The 24,738-nt window shown below is 54.0% G+C and overlaps 1 protein-coding gene across 14 annotated transcripts in view; it reads right to left on the bottom strand.

Moving 5' to 3' along the window:
• The window catches only part of EXD3 (exonuclease 3'-5' domain containing 3), an 84,072-nt gene that overhangs the window by 58,949 nt on the left and 385 nt on the right, over window positions 1-24,738 (bottom strand). For 10 of the 14 annotated variants that reach the window (XM_043916217.1, XM_043916220.1, XM_043916221.1 and 7 more), the window contains exons 2-3: window positions 18,663-18,917; window positions 4,537-4,623 (exon numbers count right to left, since the gene is read on the bottom strand). In XM_043916217.1, the coding sequence (XP_043772152.1) occupies window positions 4,537-4,600 (64 nt within the window). In that variant the 5' untranslated portion in view covers window positions 4,601-4,623; window positions 18,663-18,917. Of the gene's footprint in view, window positions 1-4,523; window positions 4,624-18,662; window positions 18,918-24,308; window positions 24,566-24,738 lie in introns of those variants that run through there. The other 4 variants (XM_043916205.1, XM_043916211.1, XM_043916206.1 and 1 more) reach the window with 3 other exon arrangements.

The following is a 24,738-nucleotide window of genomic DNA, read 5'->3' as shown; positions in this document are numbered from 1 at the left end:
AGAGATGGGGGGACTGTGTGTAATGGGGGGGTGAGTGATGGGGGGACTGTGTGTGACGGGGTGACTGTGTGTGATGGGGGGCTGTGTGTGATGATAGACTATGTGTGACGGGGGACTGTGTGTGATGGGGGACTGTGTGTCATGGGGGGCTGTGTGTGATGTGACTGTGTGTGATCAGACTGTGTGTGATGGGGAGACTGTGTGTGATGGGACTGTGTGTGATGGGGGGACTGTGTGAGTGATGGGACTGTGTCTGATGGGGGGCTGTGAGTGATGGGACTCTGTGTGATGGGGGGCTGTGTGTGATGATAGACTGTGTGTGACAGGGGACTGTGTGTGATGGCACTGGGTGTGATGGGGGACTGTGTGTGATGGGTGGACTGTGTGAGGTGGGGACTGTGTGTGATGGGGGGACTGTGTGTGATGGGGCTGTGTGTGATGGGGGGACTGTGTGTGATGGGGCTGTGTGTGATGGGGGACTGTGTGTGATGGGACTCTGTGTGATGGGGGGCTGTGTGTGATGATAGACTGTGTGTGACAGGGGACTGTGTGTGATGGCACTGGGTGTGATGGGGGACTGTGTGTGATGGGTGGACTGTGTGAGATGGGGACTGTGTGTGATGGGGGGACTGTGTCTGATGGGGGACTGTGTCTGATGGGGGACTGTGTCTGATGGGGAGACTGTGTGATGATAGACTGTGTGTGACGGGGGGACTGTGTGTGATGGGGGACTGTGTGAGTGATGGGACTGTGTGTGATGGGGAGACTGTGTGTGATGGGGGGACGGTGTGTGATGGGGAACTGTGTGTGTTGGGGGGCTGTGTGTGATGACAGACTGTGTGTGATGGGGGGCTGTGTGTGATGGGACTGTGTGTGATGGGGGGACTGTGCATGATGGGACTGTGTGTGATGGGGGGACTGTGTGTGATGGGGGGACTGTGTGTAATGGGACTGTGTGTGATGGGGGAACTGTGCGTGATTGGTGGACTGTGTGTTATGATAGACTGCGTGTGATGGGACTGTGTGTGACGGGGGACTGTGTGAGGCGGGGACTGCGTGTGATGGGGGGACAGTGTGTGATGGGACTGTGTGTGTCGGGCGGAATGTTTGTGACGGGGGGACTGTGTGACGGGGGGCCAGTGTGTGATGGGGGACTGTGTGCAACGGGGGGACTGTGTCTGATGGGGAGACTGTGTGATGATAGACTGTGTGTGACGGGGGGACTGTGTGTGATGGGAGGACTGTGTGAGTGATGGGACTGTGTGTGATGGGGGGCTGTGTGTGATAGGACTTTGTGTGATGGGGGCACTGTGTGTGAGGGAGGCTGTGTGAGTGATGGGACTGTGTCTGATGGGGGGCTGTGTGTGAATGGACTGTGTGTGATGGGGGGAATGTGTGTGATGGGGGGGCTGTGTGTGATGGGAGACTGTGTGAGTGATGGGGGGACTGTGTGTATTGGGGGGGTGAGTGATGAGGGGACTGTGTGTGACGGGGGCACTGTGTGTGATGGGACTGTATGTGATGGGGGACTGTGTGAGTGATGGGGGGACTGTGTGTGACAGGGGGGCTGTGTGTGACAGGGGGAACTGTGTGCGATAGGGGGACTGTGTGAGTGATGGGGGGACTGTGTGTGACAGGGGGGCTGTGTGTGATGGGGGACTGTGCGTGTGATGGGGGGACTCTGTGTGATGGGGGGACAGTGTGTGATGGGACTGTGTGTGTCGGGCAGAATGTTTGTGACGGGGGGACTGTGATGACGGGGATGTGTGTGATGTGGGGACTGTGTGTGATGGGGGGACTGTGTGTGATGGGGGGACTGTGTGTGATGCGGGGACTGTGTGTGATGGGGGGCTGTGTGATGGGGGGCTGTGTGTGATGGGGGACTGTGTGTGATGGTACTGTGTGTGTTGGGGGACTGTGTGTGACAGGGGGACTGTGTGTGATAGGGGGACTGTGTGTGATGGGGGGACTGTGTGTGATGGGGGGACTGTGTGTGATGGGGGGACTGTGTGTGATGGGGGACTGTGTGTGATGGGGGACTGTGTGTGATGGGACTGTGTGTGACAGATGTACTGTGTGTCATGGGGGGACTGTGTGTGATGGGTGGACTGTGTGTGATGATGGAGGACTGTGTGTGATGGGACTGTGTGTGATGGAGGACTGTGTGTGATGGGACTGTGTGTGATGGGGGGACTGTGTGAGTGATGGGACTGTGTCTCATGGGTGCTGTGTGATGGGACTGTCTGTGATGGGGGGACTGTATGAGTGATGCGGTGACAGTGTGTGATGGGGGGACTGTGTGTGATGGGACTGTGTGTGATGGGGGGACTGTGTGAGTGATGGGACTGTGTCTGATGGGTGCTGTGTGATGGGACTGTCTGTGATGGGGGGACTGTGTGAGTGATGCGGTGACAGTGTGTGATGGGGGGACAGTGTGTAATGGGAGTGTGTGTGATGGGGGGACTGTGTGTGATGGGGGAATGTGTGTGATGGCTGACTGTGTGATAGGACTGTATGTGATGGGGGGGACTGTGTGTGATAGGACTGTGTGTGATGGGACTGTGTGTGATGGGGGGACTGTGTGAGTGATGGGGGGACTGTGTGGGTTGGGGGGACTGTGTGTGATGGCTGACTGTGTGTGATGGGGGGCTGTGTGTGATGGGGGCTGTGTGTGATGGGACTTTGTGTGACAGGACTGTGTTTGATGCGACTGTGTGTGATGGGCAGACTGTCTGTGATGGGGGGCTGTGTGGGATGGGACTGTGTGTGATGGGACTGTGTGTGATGGTGGGACTGCGTGCGATGGGTGGACTGTGTGTGACGGTCGGACTGTGTGTGATGGGGGGACTGTGTGTGATGGGGAACTGTGTGTGTTGGCGGGCTGTGTGTGATGATAGACTGTGTCTGATGGGGGGCTGTGTGTGATGGGACTGTGTGTGATGGGGGGACTGTGTGTGATGGAGGGACTGCATGATGGGACTGTGTGTGATGGGGGAACTGTGTGTAATAGGACTGTGTGTGATGGGGGGACTGTGCGTGATAGGACTGTGTGTGATGATAGACTGTGTGTGATGGGACTGTGTGTGACGGGAGGACTGTGTGTGATGGGACTGTGTGTGATGGGGGGACTGTGTGTGATGGGGGGGGTGTGTGATGATAGACTGTGTGATGGGGGGACTGTGTGTGATGGGGGGACTGTGTGTGATGGGACTGTGTGTGTTGGGGGGACTCTGTGATGGGACTGTGTGTGATGGGGGGACTGTGTGTGACAGGACTGTGTGTGATGGGGGTACTGTGTGCATGATGGGGGGTACTGTGTGTGATGGGGGACTGTGTGTGATGGGGGACTGTGTCTGATGGGGGGGACTGTGTCTGATGAGGGGGACTGTGTCTGATGGGGGGCTGTGTCTGATCCCCTTTCCCAATATGTGGGCTTTAAGGCCCAAGACTTCACATAATATGGGCCATGGGGAACAGCTTGGAGTTCATGTGGAGGACACTTGGGCAGCAGTGGAGTCCAGTTTTTAGGTTAGTGTAAAGGCATCTGCCACCACCCCTTGGAGGGTCTGCTAGAGCAGGACACGTATCTCAGAGGACCCCAGGGAGATGCCCAGGACCCTGTGTTGTGGGCTCAGAGGCTGGACCAGACCTCCGTCCACACCACCTGCAGAAGGTGCTGCCCTTTTGCTTACATGCTGGGGGCCCTCCTTCCCACCAGTGTGCCCACTTGGGGACCCAGCCCAGCACAGAGACAGCCCCTCAGGGTGCTCAGGTTAGCAGGAGGGGACCACTCTCCAACTGGACACAGGGTCTTGGCCTGGGAGGAGCCCCTGCTTCTCCAGCCTCAGTCTCCTCTTCCACGTCACGATCTGTCTTTCTGGCGGGGACTTCATATCAGACTTCATGTGGCCCTGTGTCTGCCCTGCCCACATCACCAAACACAGCAGACGCACAGAAAGCAAGCCCCGCGGAGCCCACAGACGCTGCCCGAGAGGAGTTCGGGGTTTCTGGAGGAGAGTCCAGAGCCAACAGCCTCGGCTGTCTTGGGGCTGGGGGTCACGTGGGGGCCACGTAGGGGCTCCTGTTCTTCAGACACCTGTCAGCCCCCTGCTCCCGCCTTCTTGGCTGGACGGATGAGAGGCCTTGTGTCCATACTTGGTGTGGGGCGCAGTGAGGGCTCCAGAGAAAACCACCTGCGCACCCAGCTCTACCCACACCTCAGCGTGGGCTCCGTCCTTCTCACAGAACTGTCTGTCCAGTCACGGCCGCCCTTCAGTGTTAGTCACCAGGCACGCGGCCAGCAGGCAGGCCACCATGGGGTCACAGGGTCACGCTTCCCAGGCAGCAGGAGGTGCGCCCACGGCCTGCCCCCACCCACACCTGAGGCCGCTGTCCGTGCCCCAGGCCGGCGCCGCCCCACGCCTCTCACCCAGTGTCCCTGCCCCGCGCACACCCACGCGCCCACCCCATGGCCCGCCCTGCACTGCCCGCTGGGCTTGGGGCCGTGAGGGGCACAGGCTCACCGGCGGGACTCACCACCAGTGGTGTCAGCGGCGGGGTCAGCGGCAGCAGGCCTTTCCTCGGGGTCTCCAGGGTCCATTCTCAGGGAAAATGCAGGAGCTGCTGGAGACCAGTGGAGACAGACAGTTAGGCTGTAGGCTCCACACAAAGGGGGAGACCTCGAAGGGCAGCCACGCAGGGCCCACTTCTGTGGTTGGGAGTGGGGGCCTGGGTGGCCTCAGCTTCCCGACAGGAGTCTGCCCCACGGGCGCAGTCAGCTCTAAATCATCCAGGCCTACAACAAAGCACTGCCGTCCCCAGGTGGCCCACAGGCTCCTACCAACATTCATTTTACTTTTCCACATTTAGGGAAAGGGGCCAGCTTGACCTCATTTGCGGTGTGGTTTGTATCACGGGACCATCGCAGCGCCTCTGTTTAGACCCAGGTCCTGACACAGGCCCGGATTGGAGGGTCCCCCACCCGCCCCCGTGCCGTCTGCTCCCTAACCCACTCCGCCACCCACAGGCCACCACTCCCCACCACTCCCAAACGAGCTTTGGACGTTTACTGTTGAACTTCTCTGTAACAGGCTGATACGGCTGTTTCCTGACTCTGCAGTCTTGTACTGATGGACCCAGCTCAAGGTGAGAATCCACCCCCACCCCATGGGCCTGGACACAGCTCTCTGAGGGTTTCCACTGAGTCTTCACGGGAACCAGGGCTGCGGGGCCAGAACTGCACCTGCTGGAGGGGCTGCAGGGCCAGAGCTGCAGGGGAGAGTGCAGGACCCCCAGAGCTCCCAGAGGCAGCTGTCCCTGGGCTGAGAGTTCGTCAGAGACGCGTGGTCAAGCGGTGCCGCTCACTCAGGGATCCATCCCAGTGACCAGAGCGAGAGAGACCCACTGTAGACCCACTCTGCCAACCCCACCAGTGTAACCAGGCCCCTAAGCCCCAGCAAATCCATGGGACACTTTGTAGGGTGAACCTCTCCAAGATAAAGATCACCCTAACAAAGGTCCGTCTAGTCAAGGCTATGGTTTTTCCAGTGGTCATGTATGGATGTGAGAGTTGGACCATAAAGAAAGCTGAGCGCTGAAGAATTGATGCTTTTGAACTGTGGTGTTGGAGAAGACTCTTGAGAGTCCCTGGGACTGCAAGGAGATCCAACCAGTCCATCCTAAAGGAGATCAGTCCTGGGTGTTCACTGGAAGGACTGATGTTGAAGCTGAAACTCCAATACTTTGGCCACCTGATGTGAAGAGCTGACTCACTGGAAAAGACCCTGATGCTGGGCAAGATTGAAGGCAGGAGGAGAAGGGGAAGACAGAGGATGAGGTGGTTGGATGGCATCACCGACTCAATGGACAACAGTCTGAGCAAGCTGCAGGAGTTGGTGATGGACAGGGAAGCCTGGTGTGCTGCAGTCCATGGGGTCACAGAGTCAGACATGACTGAGTGACTGAACCGAACTGACTGAATGAAATGCCAAGCTATGCCCCCCTCACCAGCTCAAGGTAATCAGAAACTGCCTGCTCACTAGACCACCACCCAGCATTCTTCAAACGAAGGTAAAAGAATAGAGTCCCTATCATTCACAGTGTTCAGTAGATAATATAAAAATCACAAAGGAAATACAACCCATAGGTAAGGGGGAAGAATATAGAAAAGCACATGGCAGAAAGCAACCTGAAGGAGGTTCAGAGGTTGCATTTAGCAAAGACTTTAACACTAAACTACTGTAACTGTGTTCAAAGAATGAATGAGAACATGTTCAAAAAGTTAAAGAATAACACGATCTTCATGAAACAGATTGGTGGAAATGGAAATCACATGAAACCACATAAAAGAATGGGAACTCCGACGGCTCAGCAGTAAAGAGTCCACCTGCCAGTGCAGGCGATGTGAGTTCCATCCCTGGATCAGGAAGATCCCTAGAAAAGAAAACGGCAACCCACTCTTGTCTGGGAAATCCCACGGACAGAGGAGCATAGCAGGCTACAGTCCATGGGGTTGCAAAAGAGTTGGACTAAACCACAACACAAAATAACTAAATGGCAATTCTCTAATAAAAAGTATAAAAGTATAATAACTGAAATGGAAAATGCACTGATTGGGCTTGACAGCAGATTGGAGACGGCAGATTAAAGAGTCAGTGAATTTAAAGACAGATCAATAGAAATTAGGGCCTCCCTACTGGCTCATATGGTAAAGAAATCTGCCTGCAATGCAGGAGACTCAGGTTTGATCCCTGGTCAGGAAGATCTCCTGCAGAAGGGAATGGCAACCCACTCCAGTATTCTTTCCTGGAGATTCCCATGGACAGAGGAGCCTGGCGAGCTACCGTTCATGGGGTTGCAAAGAGTCGGACAGGACTTAGCAACTAAGCATGCAGTAGAAATTATCCTATCTAATGAGCGGGGAAGAGTAAAGAAAAAAAAGTGACACCATGTCTTCCCTGTTGGATTCCTTACAAAGCCATCATGAACCGGACTGAGCACCACAACCCTCCCCAGGATGTTCAGACAAGCTGGAGCAGTGCTGCCTGTTCCCAGGGACATCCCTGCTCAAGCCTCTGCCCTCCCATCTTGGTCCAGACGACTGCTGTCCAGCCCAGTGGCGCAGGACGAGCCCGGCACCCAGGGCCTCCCCGCCCCACTTCTCTCCAGACCTCCTGCATCCCTGACCTCGAAGCCTTCATCTTCTCAGTTTCCCCCTGACTCTAGAGGAGAACATTCTCCACGAGCTTCCTGAAAATAGCTGCAAGGAGGGATGTTCCACTGCTTTCGACTCTCTGGGAGTGTCTTCACAGGCCCCAGGCCTTGACTAGAATCCTGGCTGGGCCTGGCTGTGGGTGAGAAGCCATCCCCAGGGGTGACGGTGATGATCCTTCCCGTTGGTACTGAGAGCTCTGAACCACCTGACTCCTGACTGCAGTGGGACTCTGCTTCCCTCCTGGGGGACCACCCCTGCCAGCATGCAGGTGCCAGAAGGAGGGACGGATGGGGCGAGGTCTGCTAGACACCCCTGGATTCTCTCCTCTTGGGGTTACTCTGACTCAGATGCTGGGCTTCCTGGAGGAACCTCTAATTATCTTATGTCTCCTCTTCTCTGCCTTTGGAGGAGATTTCTTAAGATTTACTTTTGCCACCCTTTCGTTAATTACTCATTCCCACTACCAGAATTTTAATAACATCCAAGAGTTCCGTCTCCCTTCACCCTCCAAGGACCCGGTAGCTTCCACGCGCTTTGTTGGCCTGTATGGACGCCCTCCCTCCTGCTCACGGCCCCTTCCCTCAAAGTTGCTTTCCTCAAGTCTGAGGGCTGCGGCCTACCCCGCAGGCCCTGAACAGCTGCTTGGGAACGGGGGTGGGGGGGGGCGGGTACTCCTGGGAAGAGCCTCCCTGGGCATACGGTGCCTGGAGCAGATATCTGTCTGTCGGGAAGGAACCCTCCCTCCCCACCTGGGGTCTCGGGTACCCACCCCACGCAGATGTCCCCGAGGCCCTGTCTCCAGCCCCGGGCCTCCCGGGCTCTGCAATGGCTGGGGCCAGTCCTCAGCTCGTGACAGGCCTCTTCCCCGCTCGGTCCTCAGCGTTTGCTTTCCTCCTGCCTTTGGTCACCGGAATGGACCCGGAGTGAGGCCGGCAGCCCGGCCCGTCTGCCCAGGCACCCACCTCCCACTCCACGTCTGGCCCAAGCCTGGAAGGACTGCACTCCCGGCGGCTGGGGTCTCTAACACAGAGGCCCACCCCTACAGCACCCTCTCTCTGAGGGGCCGGGGTGCTGGCTCGCCCAGCTGCCACGCCCTCAGGGCACCCACGGAGGGGGCGCCGGCAGGTGTTCACACCAGGAGGGGGAGGGCAGCGCTGCCTGGCTGGTTGAGACCAGAGCCGGGCTCTGGGCCCCTCTGCAGGCAGTGCCGTCCCGGGGTCCTGCCCACACGGGGGCCCGGCCAGACAGCGGGACGAGCACGTCCTGCACGTGGGGACACACCCCTCGCCCTCCTGTCTGGCGTGTCCACTGTCTGTCCGTCCCCTGGGCCCCGGGGCAGCGCTGGCCACGAGGGCTGGTCCAGCTCCACAGCCCGCTGTGCCTCTGTGACCCCACCGTGACCCCACCACCTCTGGGACCTGTCTGGCTTGGGGTTGGGGGTGACCCTGGGGCCAGCCAGAGGGTCCCCAACAGGAGGTGCTGGAGACGGTGCAGGGCCGCTCCCTGGGAGCCCAGCCTGGCTCTTCCTCTTCGTCACCCCAACAGCCAGGCCCCATCAGGGCCGAATGCACGTCTGGCCAAGCAGGCTCCATGTGGTCAACACCGTTGTTGGCTGTTTCTGGAGCTGCTGACGCGTCACAGCACATGGCCACGCCCACCCGCCGGCCCAGCCAATGAGCCCTGAGGCAGTGATCTCCTGGCGGGGGTGGGGCTGGGGCCCTGGGGGTGCAGCCAGTCAAGCCCGTGCGGGGCTGAGAGCAATCGGCGGCTTTAAGTAAACCCCAAACAGGCCTCCTCTCCTGGCCTCCAGTCCCGCTGCAGGCAGGGCCCATGGGTGCCGTGGGGGCTTCTGAGAGGGTCTCCAGCCCATAGCCCCCTCCTTCTTCCCTGCACAGTCCAGCCCGCAGGCCACTCCACCCTTGTGTGACCCCAGGGACATTTCCTCTGTAAAAAGATGGAGGTTTTATCTTAGTAGTAAAGACCAGCAGCCTGAAAAATCCCATAGAGAGAGGAGCCTGGTGAGCTACAGTCCAAAGGGCTACAGAGTCAGACACAGCTGAACACGCACACGGAGGGTACACATGTAAAGACGAGCCTCAGCGAAGGCCCTATCTGCCCGAGCCCTGCCCTGCTGGGGAACCCGGCCCAGCAGGGCCCCACCCCTCATGCTCGGGCTCTTTCCACGTGAGCCAGTTGGGGTTTGTCCAAGTGCAAGGCCTCAACAGCCTTCTTTCCACGGCAGCCATCCACTTTGCTGGTCAGACATGCAGATGATACCAGTGTAATGGCAGAAGGTGAAGAGGAATTAAAGAGCCTTGATAAAGGTGAAAGAGGAGAGTGAAAAAGCTGGCTTAAAACTCAACACGCAGAAAACTAAAATTATGGCATCCGGTCCCATCACTTCTTGGCAAATAGATGGGGAAAAAGTGAAAACAGTGAGAGACTTTTGGGTTCCAGAATCACTGCGGATGGTGGCTGCAGCCATAGAGTTAAAAGATGCTTGCTCTTTGAAAGAAAAGCTATGGCAAACCTAGACAGCATATTTAAAAGCAGAGACATTACTTTGCTGACAAAGGTCCCTCTAGTCAAAGCTTTGGTTTTTCCAATAGTCACGTACAGATGTGAAAGTTGGACCATAAAGAAGGCTGAGTGATGAAGAACTGATGTTTTCAAACTGTGGTGTTGGAAAAGACCCTTAAGAGTCCCATTGGACTGCGAGGAGATCTAACCAGTCAATCCTAAAGGAAATCAACCCTGAATATTCATTGGAAAGACTGATGCTGAAGCTCCAATACTTTGGCCCCCTGATGCGAAGAGGCACCTTATTAGACTCTGATCCTGGCAAAGACTGAGAGCAGGAGAAGGCGGCGACAGGATGAGAAGGTTGGATGGCAGCATCGACTCAACGGACATGAGTCTGAGCAAACCCTGGGAGGTAGTGAAGGGTAGGGAAGCGAGGCTTGCTGCAGTCCATGGGTCACAAAGAGTAGGACACGACTGAGCGACAACGTCAACAGCCGAGAAGGGGGCAGACGGCCCTCGGATATGCTGTGGGAGGGCGTTTTTCCTGATCTTCTCAACTAGGGCTAACCTCTACAATTCCAAGGTTTCGCTGTGGGTATATTTCCACCTCCCTCTGTGGGGCCACTTTCCCACTTTCTCTCAGGGGCACGGTGCCAATGCCTGGCCATGCGAGGCAGGTGACGGGCTCTGTTCTCAGGCCAGCACCAGGTCAGGTGGACAGACCCAGACTTTCCTTGGCCAGCAAAGCTCAGCTCTGGTCTGTTCCCGAGCCCTGGAATCTGAAATCAGCAACTACGTGCTTCTGAGATTGAAAACAGCTGGCAGCTACCAAGTTCAAGTTTACCCCACTGCAGCCCTTATAAACTGACCTCATTTTAAAATGAAACAAACTGCAATGGTGGTGCTGGGTTTGCAGCGCGTACCAGGCAAACACGCCATCCCAGGGTCGGGAGCCCCAGGTGAGCACCACCTCCAGTTTTTGAACTTCCTCTAAATCAAAGTCACCAAATACAACCCATTCAGGGTTGTGATTCTGCTGAAAGGGGGCTGCTGCTGCTGCTGCTAAGTCGCTTCAGTTGTGTCCGACTCTGTGCGACCCCATAGACGGCAGTCCACCAGGCTCCACCGTTGTTGGGAGCCATCAGGATGCACCCAGTCTGTGACAAGGTCATGGGACAAGAGAGGAACCTGCAAGGCAGCTCTTCCTCACATGGGGCTGCAAGGAATCTGCAAGGCAGCTCTTCCCCTCGAGGTTGTCCCGGGGGCCCGGTATGTCCCTTTCTTCCTTCTGTTTTAGTGTTGTTGGGCTTTCTATTAATTTTCGGAAATATAATATATAGTAATAAGGCCTCACTGGAAAAGTCCAAGTCTTTTTGGAAATGCTTAAGATTGCTCTGGCTCAGGACACGACCATAAACATCAAGTCATAAAAGAAAAGGCCACAGGTATAGTTTGGCTGCTTGCTTAAAAGATTATAATGTTCTAGAATCGAAAAGAGTTAGAGGTGTTTAGATTTAGAAGTAGATATACTGCTTTAGTTTACTTGCTCCTTGGTTGAAAGGGTTTTCACTATTGCTATTTCCTTGCTGCTACTTGTTCACTGTTTCCCTTTCTTTAAGCAACATGGGATATTATGGGTATTTTTGTAAAATTAGAAAATGGGGTATATAGGATTTTAATAGAAGATTTATATTAACCAGCTTTACTGCCATTATCTTACTATTAATAGAGGTGTTTTGCTGCTTTAGAGGTGTTTTTGCTGTTTAATAGTTAATCATTGTAAATTGAGATTTTGTGGTTTCAGGTAAAGAAAAATATCAGGTTTTTCTCATGGTACTATTTTCAGAAATGTCAAACATGTTACTGTGACCACTCCCATGTATTGTTTTACTGTCCAAAGAATTTACACTATACCTGAGATTTGTGAAACATTGTTTTTGTTAGAGTAAGAATGTTAGGCCATTGAGGCAAGAAGATTATGTACGGGACATTTAAGTATAAACCCTGTAATCGGAAACGTTCTAGATGAATGCTTAGGGGAAAAACATGGGGAAAAAAATATTGACGGAAGCACAAACCAATATCTGATGTAATATGTGGTGACTTAAGGGGGAGGTAACATTCATTCTATAAAAACTGAGCTATCCTAAAAAATAAAAAAAAGCTACCTCTTCTACGAAACGTCTGTGTGTGTGTGTCTATCTGTCTTCTTCCTCGCCGACGCCACTCATCCCTTGGGTATTCCTGGTCCTGCCGGGGCTGGACCTCGGCACACCGTCCCTGGGATTCTCCAGGCAAGAACACTGGAGTGGGTTGCCATTTCCTTCTCCAATGCTTGGAAGTGAAAAGTGAAAGTGAAGTCGCTCAGTCATGTCTGACTTGTAGTGACCCCATAGACTGCAGCCTACCAGGCTCCTCCGTCCATGGCAAGAGTACTGGAGTGGGGTGCCATTGCCTTCTCCAGAAAGGGGGCTAGGCTGAGCCAGATCCCTGCAGGGAGCCCTAGCACGTGACCGGACATCCCCCTCAAAGATACCCGCTCATCCCAGAGGCCCCTGCTTCTCAGCTCCGCCCCACACCTGGGCGGGGAGCCCCTGCCCAACACCAAACCCACTGAGAAATGGACTCAAACCCAAGGAGGGGGCAGGAGGGTTCTGGAGAGAAGCCCTGCAGGCCAGACTGCCTCCTCCTGAGAAGTGGCTGGATTATCTACCCAGGAGCCTCCCAGGCGGCTACAGACTCCAGGCAACCAGGGCCCCCAGCTGTGCCTGCCCCGCCTCCTCCACCCTCGGGCTTGGCACGCTGACCGGGCTGGTCCCCCAGGCAGACGCGTCTTGAACTCTGCCCTCAGTCAGGCCCGAGGAGACCCAGCGGAGGAAGACACCAGCAGGCCCATTCTTGGGGATGCTGCCACCTCCAGCGGAGCCCCCAGCCCCCGTGTGAGGCAGGAGGGGGCTCAGAGCAGGTGGTGTGGGCGCATCCCTTCCTGCTCCCCCCTCCCAGGCCCTTCGATCCCTCACGTCCAAAGGAGGTCAGGCCAGGCTGGGGCGCATCCTTCGGGCCTATCATCCCCCTCAAAGAGCTTTGTGAACGGGTGGTGCCCCAGCCTCGAAGCCTGAGACCCTGCGGGAGCCCAGAGGGCGTGGAGGACATGGCCTGGCTCGGGGGGCACAACAAGGAGTGGAGGGTCTGTGTTCCTGACCGCAAACTGCCTTTCAAGCAGCCAGAAAGGAGGCCTCTAGGACCCCGCAGGAGTCATGCTGCTGCCCAGACTGAGGCCCTCTGTCCATCCGTCCATCCACCACCCGGCCTGGGAGAGTATGGAGCACAAGGCCTTCTCTCTACACCGCGGGGAGGGCTGGGGCGACCAGCGGGGTCAGCACAGCACTCTTGCCTGGACGCCAAGTCCCTTCCTTCGCCACTCCTCTGGCTGTTTTCCACAAACACAGGGGCGCTGGCTGCGTGTCCCTGCAGGTATCCCCTGTGCCTCCATGGCGGGCAGGGGGCACACAGGCCTGACAAGGGGGCTGACGGGCCCCAGGCTCCGCCTCCCCAGGGGGACCCTAGCAGGAGCTCGATGGGCAGGGTTCAGCGTGGGAATCGGAGCGGCCTTGAGGCCCAGTCCCCAGCTCACCGCATCCCCTTCCGCGCCCTGCGACCCAGCAGGCTGCCGAACGCATTCGGGGTGCCAGCAGGAAACAGTGCTGGCTTCCGTAAGTTGGCTACGTGCGGGAATAGGAACACGTGGGGTAGACTGGGCATAAATAAAGTGTATCATTAAAAGTAGTTTTGCCTCTTTCTTTTAACAGAAAATTTAAAGGCACACCTGTGGCTCAGGTAATTCTGCTGGACACACAGGTCTGGAGAAATGCCACTGACCAGGGAGGAGGGCAGCCCTGGCGGCCCTGGCTGCCTCCCCACCACGATACTGGGGCCTCGGTAGGATGGGCGAATGCCCGGACCCTCAGCCACCACTCCGCATAACGGCTGTGGGAGTCACCCAGCTGTCCCCAGTGCAGGACGGGGTCATCAACCCAGAGCCACCCCAGACCCCCAAGACACAGGAGCAGAGGGCTGGGCCCCTGCAGATGGGGCCACTCAGGCCTCTTCAGTGAAGCAACAGCGCTGATGGGGGCGTCCCTCAAATGGAATTCACTGTGTGTGTATTCATCTCAGTGATGCTTTTAAAGCTTCATGGAGATGTAATCCACAGACCATGGAACTGACCTTCTTAAAGCATACAACTCAGCATCTCTAATATATTCAGGCGTGGGCAACCGTCACCCCTAACCCAGAGCCGCCATCACCCGAAGATCACTGCCCCCACCCCAGCCCTGGCGGCTCCGCCTGGTCAGGACACCTCGTGAAAACAGCCCTAGGACCCATCCTTTCTCATCCTTACTCAGCACAGGGCTTGTCCACACCGCGGGGCATCTGCTGTGGACCCAGCTGTGGGCACCTCTGCGGGCAGGTGACTGTGTGGACGCCTGCCGGCCTCTCTCCAGTGTGCCAGGCCAGATGCGGTTGGCGTTTGACTCTGGGGAATCTGTGGGCGTCTCCAGGGCAGCAGCTGCAGGAAACTCCCCCAGCAGGCGGGTCTTCACTCAGAATCCTCGCCAACACTGGGCGACACTGGCCAGTCCATCTTTCTCACTCCCTCCTTCCCAGGGACTTGATTTTTAACTTACTGATTTAACTTCAGGATTGTTCCTTTCTTTAAAAATCAAAGTCGCCAACTCTACACACAGACGGTGACTTTCAGGGACACTGCAGTGGTCTCTGGCTGCCTGGGTCACCACCCTGGCCTCCCACGGCGCGGCACTTCCCCTGTAGCACACAGGAACCAGCCCTGGGAGTCTCAGCCACAAAGCTCTTCAGGACTCTTTCTCACTGGGTGCCAGGCGGCGGCAGGAGCAGGAGCAGAGGTCAGCGGTCAGCAGCCCCACCCTCTGGGTGGCAGTTCCTGCTCCCTGCCTGTTCTGACTGAGGCTGGTCATAGCTTTTCTTCCAAGGAGCAAGCAAACCCCAGTCTCCTGCATTGCAGGCAGATTCTTTACCACTGAGCCACCTGGGAAGCACCTTAAAAATCATTTGACTTTCAATATTTAATGTCACAGGGACAAATCCTCCCCATGTGGCACGAAGTTGTCACCAAAGCAGCTGCCTGGGAACAAAGGCCCTCGGGCCTCTACCCACTTGGCACTGGGGACGCCCACCGGTCCTCTGGGTTTTCTGTTTTACTTTCTGAATCTTCTAAATACTACACAATGAACCCACTCCACTTCATATTCATGAAAAAACAATCAAACCACAAAAGTTACTTTGGAAAGTTAAACTACGGTGGACTGTTAGCTCTAGAGAGGATGCTGGGCACCCACCCGGGCGCCCAGGAGTCTGAGCTTCAAGGCGGGCCTTTCCTGTCGCTGGCTGTCCACGCCGCCAGGCACACCTGCCGTCTCTAGGGGTGGCTGGTGGTCCTGCCTCAGGGTGACCCGGGCTGTAGCCAGGGCTGGGGGCTGGGACCCTAGGCTCAGACAGCGAGAACTTCTGAGCCTGGCTGGTCTTCGCCCACCGCCTACTCGAACCCCCGCTCCCCCAGGCCTGTTCTCACAGGAGGCCCTGATTTCCAAGGAGGCTCCCGCATTTATTATTGTAACATCAGGGCTCAGTGTACATCCTGTTTACATGTGTGGTTCTCACCTTTTTTGAGTGTTCAGAATTTTTTTCACTTTTGTTTTCCCTTAATTAGTCTTAGCAAAAGGTAACATCATTGGTCTTTTCAGAAAACTAGTTTTGGGGGACTTCCCTGGTGATCCAGTGATTAGGACTTGATGCTGTCACTGCCGAGGCCTGGGTTCAGTTCCTGGTTGGGAAACCAAGATCTCTCAAGCTGTACCAGTTCAGTTCAGTCACTCAGTCATGTCCGACACTTTGTGACCCCGTGGACTGCAGCATGCCAGGCTTCCCTGTCCGTCACCAACTCCAGGAGCTTGCTCAAATTCATGTCCTTCGAGTCGGTGATGCCATCCAACTACCTCATCCTCTGTCATCCCCTTCTTCTCCTGCCTTCAATTTTTCTAGCATCAGGGTCTTTTCCAATGAGTCAGTTCTTTGTATCAGGTGGCCAAAGTATTGGAGCTTCAGCTTCAACATTAGTCCTCCCAATGAATATTCAGGACTGATTTCATTTAGGATTGACTGGTTTGATCTACTTGCGGTCGAAGGGACTCTCAAGAGTCTTCTACACTGCAGTTCAAAAGCATCAATTCTTCGGTGCTCAGCTTTCTTTATAGTCCAAATCTCACATCCATACATGACTACTGGAAAAACCATAGCTTTGACTAGATGGACCTTTGTTGGCAAAGTAATGTCTTTGCTTTTTAATATGCTGTCTAGGTTGGTCATAGCTTTTCTTCCAAAGACCAAGCGTCTTTTAATTTCATGACTGCAGTCACTATCTGCAGTGATTTTGGAGCCCCCAAAAATAAAATCGGTCATGTTTCCATTGTTTCCCCATCTATTTGCCATGAAGGGATGGGCCTGGATGCCATGACCTTCATTTTTTGAATGTTGAGCTTTAAGCCAACTTTTTCACTCTTCTCTTTCACTTTCATCAAGAGGCTCTTTAGTTCTTCACTTTCTGCCACAAGGGTGGTATCATCTGCATATCTGAGGTTATTGATATTTTTCCCGGCAATCTTGATTCCAGCTTGTGATTCATCCAGCCTGGCATTTCACATGATATACTCTGCATAGAAGTCAAGTAAGCGGGGTGACAATATACAACCTGACATACTCCTTTCCCAATTTGGAACCAGTCCGCTATTCCATATCCAGTTCTGTTGCTTCTTGACCCGGATATAGGTTTCTCAGGAGGCAGGTAAAGTGGTCTGGTATTCCCATCTCTTTAAGAATTTTCTCACAGTTTGTTCTGATCCACACAGTCAAAGGCTTTAGTGTCATCAAGGAAGCAGAAGTAGATGTTTTTCTGGAATTCTCTTGCTTTTTCTGTGATCCAGCAGATGTTGGCAATTTGATTTCTGGTTCCTCTGCCTTTTCTAAATCCAGCTTGAACATCTGGAAATTCTCCATCCATGTACTATTGAAGCCTAGCTTAGAGAATTTTGAGCATTACTTTACTGGCATGGGAAATGAGTGCAATTGTGCTGTAGTTTGAACATTCTTTGGCATTGCCTTTCTTTGGGACTCACGCTGCATGACATGGCCAAAAATTTAAAAAGAACTAGCTTCTGGTTTTACTAATTTTATACCTCCTGATTTAAGTATTTAATGAACTTTTCTCTTTTTTTCCTTCAGTTATATATATATATTTTCAGATTCTTTTCCAATATAGGTTATTACAAGAAATTGGATATAGTTCTCTGTGCTGGACAGTAAACAGTCCTTGTTGTTTATCTATTTTACACAGAGCTGTGTGTACCTGTTAATTCAGACCCTAATTTATACCCCCTTTCCCCTTGGGGAACCACAAGTCTGTCATCTACAACTGTGAGTCTGTCTCTGTTTCATCGATAAGTTCATCTGTGTCACATTTTAGATTCCACACGTGAGAGATGTCATGTGCTGCCATCTTGGACCTGCTTTACTTAGTATGATAACGTCTAGGTCCATCCATGGTGCTGCGAACGGCATCATTTCATTCTAGGTTTTTCTCTGTATTAATTCCACCTGCTTCCTTCCGTGTCTTCTGTTTATTTTTGACTTGGGGCAGGGGGTGGCACCTGGATTGCTTCCCCACCAGAGATGAATACTTTCTGGTTAAATGCAGGCTTCTTGGATTTGCCTTTTGTCTTAATAGCCCTGACGGTCCTCTCCCCTCTGGCTGGCCCTCCTCCTCCCTGGCAGCCCCCAGGCTGGCCCTTCCCTCTGGACTGCAGAAGCCGCACCTGCCCGGCTTGGGCCAGGCTCACTTGCTCGCTCCTCTGTTCGTTCCACGTGACACACGCTTCTTCTTCACAGGCTGTTTCTGGTTCCAGGTCCATCGCTGCCGGTTCGCGTCATTTCCTCCCCCTTCCTTGCATCCTGGCTTCTCCTGGAGATGGGGGCGCAACCTGCGGGTGGGCCCTGGCTGCAGAGCTGTCGCGGGCAGGACGCCACACAGCTGTGCAGGGGGTCTGCGAGTGGGAACTGGCTCGGGGAGCAGCAGCAGGTGGCCTCTGGTTTGAAACCGCACAAGGGGCTCCGTCTGAGAGCAGAGACAGGTGAGGAGCCGCCTGCAGGTCCGGGCACCCAACGCCCGGCTCCCTGGAGACGCAGCCCTTCCCCACGCGTCCCGCAGGACCGAACTGCAAGTTCTTCTGTTCATAGTCTCCTTTCGGCTCCGAACTTCCAGGAGACGAACCCCGAGCCACCTGCGTGCGTGGCTGCCCTGGCGTGCAGACTGCCTGGCGGGTGAGCCCTGCTTGTGTCTGAATGCGCCCTCCCGTCGTGCTGCCTTCCCCCCGCTCAAGGCTTCCTGGGGGTCAGGACGGGTCCCAGTACACGGGTTCACGGTCGGTGGTCCGTGAGCAGCTGAAGCAGTGGGTGTACTGAGCCCCTGGGAAACGTGGTCATCCAGCGCTGGGTAAAGAGGCTCTCCACGGACTCGTGTGATGGACACAGCCCGGGGGCCCAGGCTCCACATGGTGACTTTGGACACCAAGTGCCTCTGTCACAAGTGAGCCTACATTAATCTTCTGAGAGAAAAATCTTATGTGGCATTTGGCTTTATTCTTGGATGTGCCCACTGTTTAAAAAGGGAAAACAAAAAAACCCAACCTTTTGTCTTGGGCTAAAATCAATTCCCAAATATCCAAAACTCCTGCACATTTGATTGAGCCGTGAGCTCCAGAATTAACCAGCTATTAAGTTTCTTTGGAAGCAAGCTCCAGCGCTAAGCTGGCCTCTGAGCTGAGTGAGTCCTTACCTCAGGAAGCGGCTCCCTCTGGTGTGTGTTTCCTCACACACTCACGTGTGAGCTGTGTGCTGCAAATGGCCTCAGCAGCGCTGCTGACAGGAGCAGCCGGAGGCGCAACAGGGTCCTGATGGAAGCTGCTCCCAACGCCTCCACCGATACTGGGGAGTAGATTTCAGCTCAGGCACAACCAAGTGTTTCTGAACCACCTTCTTCAGAGCTGGAAGAACTTTAGAGGTCATTGAATCACTCCAACTTTCAGGGTATCTGTAAAACAGAAAAACCTGTAATTGAAACCTTCTAAAGGATTTTTTTAATTAAACATTTTGAGATAACTATAGATATGCGTGCACTTGTCAGAAATAATAAAGAGATGTCCCATCTACCTTTCACCCCAAATCACAGCAGGACATGGTATGCATTAGAGGAGAGCCAGGGCACGGCAGTGCTACGGGGCCCTCGCTGCCCTCTGCCGTCGCCCCAAGGCCCTGATCTGCGAGTGAGCCTGGCAACACTGGTCGCGTCTCCATCCACATCGTCTGTATTTCAGGAACGTTGCATGGCTGGAGCCACAGTCTGGCCCCTACGAGCTGCCGTGTGTGCCGAGTGCCCAGCCCTTTTATGGAGTGGGCTCCTGTGCTGTGGACACAGAGGCTGCTTGGCCAGCATGCCCGAGGGGCTTCGACGCTGCTTCCAGCTCTGGGCCATCAGGGGGCAGAGCTGCAGTACCACAGGGGCAGGTGCAGCAATGGTACTTCTTTCATCTTTATTTTTGGGGGCCGTGCCTCAGGGCATGTGGGATTTTAGCTCCCCAACCAGGGATTGAACCTGTGCTCCCTGCGTTGGACACGTGGAGTCTTAACCACTGGACTGCCAGGGAGGTCCCTTTTCTCATCCTTTTATTGTGAAAATAGAAAAACACAAGAGTAGTGGGCACAGAGGACAGCCAGAGGGTAATTCAAGGGACCTGGGGGAGCCAGAGGAGAGGCCCCAGGACAGAACCCAGAGGAGGTGGAAGGGGCGGGGAACACAGGAGACCCAAAGGACATGTGTCCCAGAGGCCAGGTTCCAAACGGGGACGAGTCACAGGAGGCCGCCAGAAACCCCAACAGGTGTTTGGGTGGCGCCCCGGCAGAATCAAGAATAAGAAGTATTCACTTCAGTAACTCAGTCGTGTCTGACTCCTTGCAAGCCCATGAACCGCAGCATACCAGGCCTCCCTGTCCATCACCAACTCCCGGAGTTTACCCAAACCCATGTCCATTGAGTCAGTGATGCCATCCAACCATCTCATCCTCTGTCGTCCCCTTCTCCTCCTGCCTTCAATCTTGCCCAGCATCAGGTCTTTTCCAATGAGCCAGCTCTTCGCATCAGTCAGCCAAAATACTGGAGTTTCAGTTTCAACATCAGTCCTTCCAATGAACACCCAGGACTGATGTCCTTTAGGATGGATTGTCGGATCTCCTTGCAGTCCAAGGGACCCTCAAGAGTCTTCTCCAACACCATGGTTCAAAAGCATCAATTCTTCGGCGCTCAGCTTTCTTTATAGTCCAACTCTCACATCCATACATGACTACTGGAAAAACCATAGCCTTGACTAGATGGACCTTTGTTGACAAAGTAATGTCTCTGCTTTTTAATATGCTGTCTAGGTTGGTCATAACTCTCCTTCCAAGGAGCAAGCGTCTTTTAATTTCATGGCTGAAACCACCATCTGCAGTGATTTCGGAACCCAGAAAAATAAAGTCAGCCACTGTTTCCACTGTTTCCCCATCTATTTGCCATGAAGGGATGGGACTGGATGCCATGGTCTTAGTTTTACGAATGTTGAGCTTTAAGCCAACTTTTTCACTCTTTTCTTTCACTTTCATCAAGAGGCTCTTTAGTTCTTCTTTACTTTCTGCCATAAGGGTGGTGTCATCTGCATATTTGAAGTTATTGATGTTTCTCCTGGCAATCTTGATTCCAGCTTGTACTTCATCCAGCCCAGTGTTTCTCATGATGTACTCTGCATATAAGTTAAATAAACAGGGTGACAACATACAGCCTTGATGTACTCCTTTTCCTACTTGGATCCAGTCCGTTGTTCCATGTCCAGTTCTAACTGTTGCTTCCTGACCTGCATATAGGTTTCTCAAGAGGCAGGTCAGGTGGTCTGATAATCCCATTTCATTCAGAATTTTCCACGGTTTATTGCGATCCACACAGTCAAAGGCTTTGGCATAGTCAATAAAGCAGAAATAGATGTTTTTCTGGAACTCTCTTGCTTTTTCAATGATCCAGTGGATGTTGGCAATTTGATCTCTGGTTCCTTTGCCTTTTGTAAATCCAGCTTGAACATCTGGAAGTTCACAGTTCACATATTGCTGAAGCCTGGCTTGGAGAATTTTAAGCATTACTTTACTAGTGTGTGAGATGAGTGCAATTGTGCTGTAGTTTGAGCATTCTTTGGCATTAGATTTTTTGGGGATTGGAATGAAAACTGACATTTCCCAGTCTTATGGCCACTGCTGTTTTCCAAATTTGCTGACATATTGAGTGCAGCACTTTCACAGCATCATCTTTTAGGATTTGAAATAGCTCAACTGGAATTCCATCACCTCCACTAGCTTTGCCCGTAGTGATACTTCCTAAGGCCCACTTGCATTCCAGGATGTCTGGCTCTAGGTGAGTGACCACACCATCGTGATTATCTGGGTCATGAAGATTTTTTTTGTATAGTTCTTCTGTGTATTCTTGCCACCTCTTCTTAATATCCTCTGCTGCTGTTAGGTCCATACGATTTCTGTCCTTTATTGTGCCCATCTTTGCATGAAATGTTCCCTTGGTATGTCTAATTTTCTTGAAGAGATCTCCAGTCTTTCCTATTCTATTGTTTTCCTCAATTTCTTTGCATTGATCGCTGAGGAAAGGTTTCTTATCTCTCCTTGCTATTCTTTGGAACTCTGCATTCAGATGGGTATGTCTTTCCTTTTCTCTTTTGCTTTTTGCTTCTCTTTTCACAGCTATCTGGAAGGCCTCCTCAGACAGCCATTTTGCTTTTTTGCATTTCTTTCTCTTGGGGATGGTCTTGATCCCTGTCTCCTGTACTATGTCATGAACCTCCATCCATAGTTCATCAGGCTATCAGATCTAGTCCCTTAAATCTATTTCTCACTTCCACTGTATAACCATAAGGGATTTGACTTAGGTCATACCTGAATGGTCTAGTGGTTTTCCCCACTTTCATCAATTAAAGTCTGAATGTGGCAATAAGGAATTTATGATCTGAGCCACAGTCAGCTCTCGGTCTTGTTTTTGCTGACTGTATAGAGCGTCTCCATCTTTGGCTGCAAAGAATATAATCAACCTGATTTCAGTATTGACCATCTGGTGATGTCCATGTGTAGAGTCTTCTCTTGTGTTGTTGGAAGAGGGTGTTTGCTATGACCAGTGTGTTCTCTTGGCAAAACTCTAAAAGCATTATGGACAGTCAAAGAGTTACACCACGTGACCCCCTGACCCAGCAACGCCACTCCTGGGTGTGCACCCGGGAGAACAGAGAGCACAATGCTGCAGAAACAGCCGCACGCAAGTGCGACTCACAGGAGCCAGACAGAGAGTCCGTCTGATCAACAGGACGGGTCCATCCACACAGTGGCCGTAACAGCCTGAAAAGGAAGCAAGCGCTGGCCCTCCTACAATGCACGCGAACCTCAAGGACATGATGCCGAGGGAGAGGTGCCAGATAGAAATCTACATGTTTTATGATTCCGTTTATACGAATTGTCCAGAAGAGGTGAAAGCAGACACTGGACGACTGGCCGCCTGGGGCAGGGATGACGGGGGGACTGCAGTGGGGACATTAGGGGCGACGGTGGCACAGCTCTGCGAATGTGACAAAAACATGGAACTGTGCATTTAAAAGTGAGCTTTATGATTTGTGAAGCACATCTCAGTATCTAAAAGATACCCGGCAAAGGAAATGGAGACGCTGAATCCTGCCAATTCTTCAAAGGAGTCTGGCTGTAAAAGAGCAAGGAGACACGTGGGCTGAGGGTGGGGGCTTTCTGTCCAAGGTGGGAAGAAACACAGGACATCTGCATAGAGAGGGGAAATGACACCTGGGGGGAGCACCCCAGCGAGACACACTGGGGACGGGGCAGTGCTCCAAGGGAGGAGGCAGATCTGGGGTGCAGGCACCAGGGATCCCTTCCAGCTGGGAGGCAGGATGGGTGGAGGTGAGGCCAAGGAGGGAAGGGACTGGACCAAGGGAGGGGTGAGCTCCCCGGGCAGGACCCACATGACCCACCTGAGGCTTGTGGTCAATGTGGACAGACACAGGTCAGCAGACAGAGACAGGTCAGCAGGGCCAGGCTCCTGCCCGGACAGAGGGACCAGGGACCGGACAAGAGTGTGGGTGGTGCTCCTTGGAAGAAAAGTTGTGACCAACCTAGACAGCATATTACTTTGCCAACAGAGACTTTGCTTTGCCAACAAAGGTCTATCTAGTCAAAGCTATGGTTTTTCCAGTAGTCATGTATGGATGTGAGAGTTGGACCAAAAAGAAAGCTGAGCGTGATGCTTTTGAATTGTGGTGTTGGAGAAGACTTTTGAGAATCCCTTGGACTGCAAGGAGATCCAACCAGTCAATTCTAAAGGAGATCAGTCCTGGGTGTTCATTGGAAGGACTGATGCTGAAGTTGAAACTCCAATACTTTGGCCACCTGATGTGAAGAGCTGACTCACTGGAAAAGACCCTGATGCTGGGAAAGATTGAAGGCAGGAGGAGAAGGGGACAACAGAGGATGAGGTGGTTGGATGGCATCACTGACTCAATGGACATGGGTTTGAGTAAACTCCGGGAGTTGGTGATGGACAGGGAAGCCTGACATGTTGCAGCCCATGGGGTTGTAGAGAGTCAGACACGATTGAGCCACTGAAGTGAACTGAACTGGTGGGTGGGGGCTTGGTGGGTAGAGAGAGGGCACGAGCTGCAAGGACAGGTGTGGGTGGGGGGCTGCAGGAAGGAGGAGGCCTAAGTGGGTGGGTGGGTGGGAGGGCGCAGCTGAGCTCAGGGACCCTCAGGGCTGTGAGGGAGGCGGGGGTCCTGAGGCTGGACTGGGCAGGGCTGTGGGAGGCTGGGGGGTGGGAGGCCTGGTCTGAGGAAGGGAGCGTCCACGCGGGAACTCAGGGAGGAGAGGAGCACATGAGAGGTGGGGGCTCTGCCAACCTCCCGGCTGGCAGTTTGGGAACCTCAGTGCCCCACTGGTGAGACAGCAGCCTCCTCGGGGACACACGGCCCAGGAGGCCTTCCCACTTGACAAGCATCGTCTCACAGCCCTGCTGGCTTGTCCTCAGCTACTCTGGTCCTCAGGGAAAGAAGCAGAGTCTCAACCCCAACTGAGCAGGAAGGGTGGCCAGAGTCGGAGGCAGGTGGCTCTCTGCCAGCTGCCCAGGACACATGCCTCCCCGGACCCTGGAGGATGCTCAGGCACAAGGGCGCAGCCTGTGTCCAGGAGCATCTCCAGGGTTCGTGCAATGATGGTAACGTTTCTGCGCCAGCATCCAAAGGCCACGGTGCCCAGGTGTCTGGTCAAAGAGTCACATGTTACGGTGAAAGCATTTTTCAGATGAGATTAACATTTAAAACGGTAGACAAAGCAATAGAAAGCAGACCCTCCGTGACTCGGGTGAACCTCATCCTGTCAGCTGAAGGCGGAAAGAGCGAAGACAGGTCCCCCGAGGAGAGACGCTGGGGCTCTCCCAGACTGTGGGTTCCTCAGACAGCTGCAGGAGCGCGTCCTCCTCGTCGGCCACCCTCTGTGAAGGCCCTGGGGCACCGCGGGGCTGAGAGTGAGACGCGTGAGACGCAGAGGGAGCCCCGCGGGACACGAGCGGGGCCGGGGGGCCCGGCACCCAGAGGGGCCCCCGCCTCCCCCTGGACAGAGGCCCAGCGCCCCGAGGGCGGCCCGCGTCACCCCGAGGGCGGGCGCACAGCCCTGGAGGCTTCCGCTTTCTCCGTGGAGAGGAAGGGGATTCCAGTGTTCACGGTATGACACCGACACAGGGAGCCCCGCCGAAACGGGCCGGGCAGGCTCGGGGCTCT

This window comes from Cervus elaphus, chromosome 11 (assembly GCF_910594005.1).
Source record: "Cervus elaphus chromosome 11, mCerEla1.1, whole genome shotgun sequence".
Classification (NCBI taxonomy): domain Eukaryota; kingdom Metazoa; phylum Chordata; class Mammalia; order Artiodactyla; family Cervidae; genus Cervus; species Cervus elaphus.
Note: the sequence above shows the minus strand (reverse complement) of the source record. Positions and strands in the feature narration are given on the sequence as shown.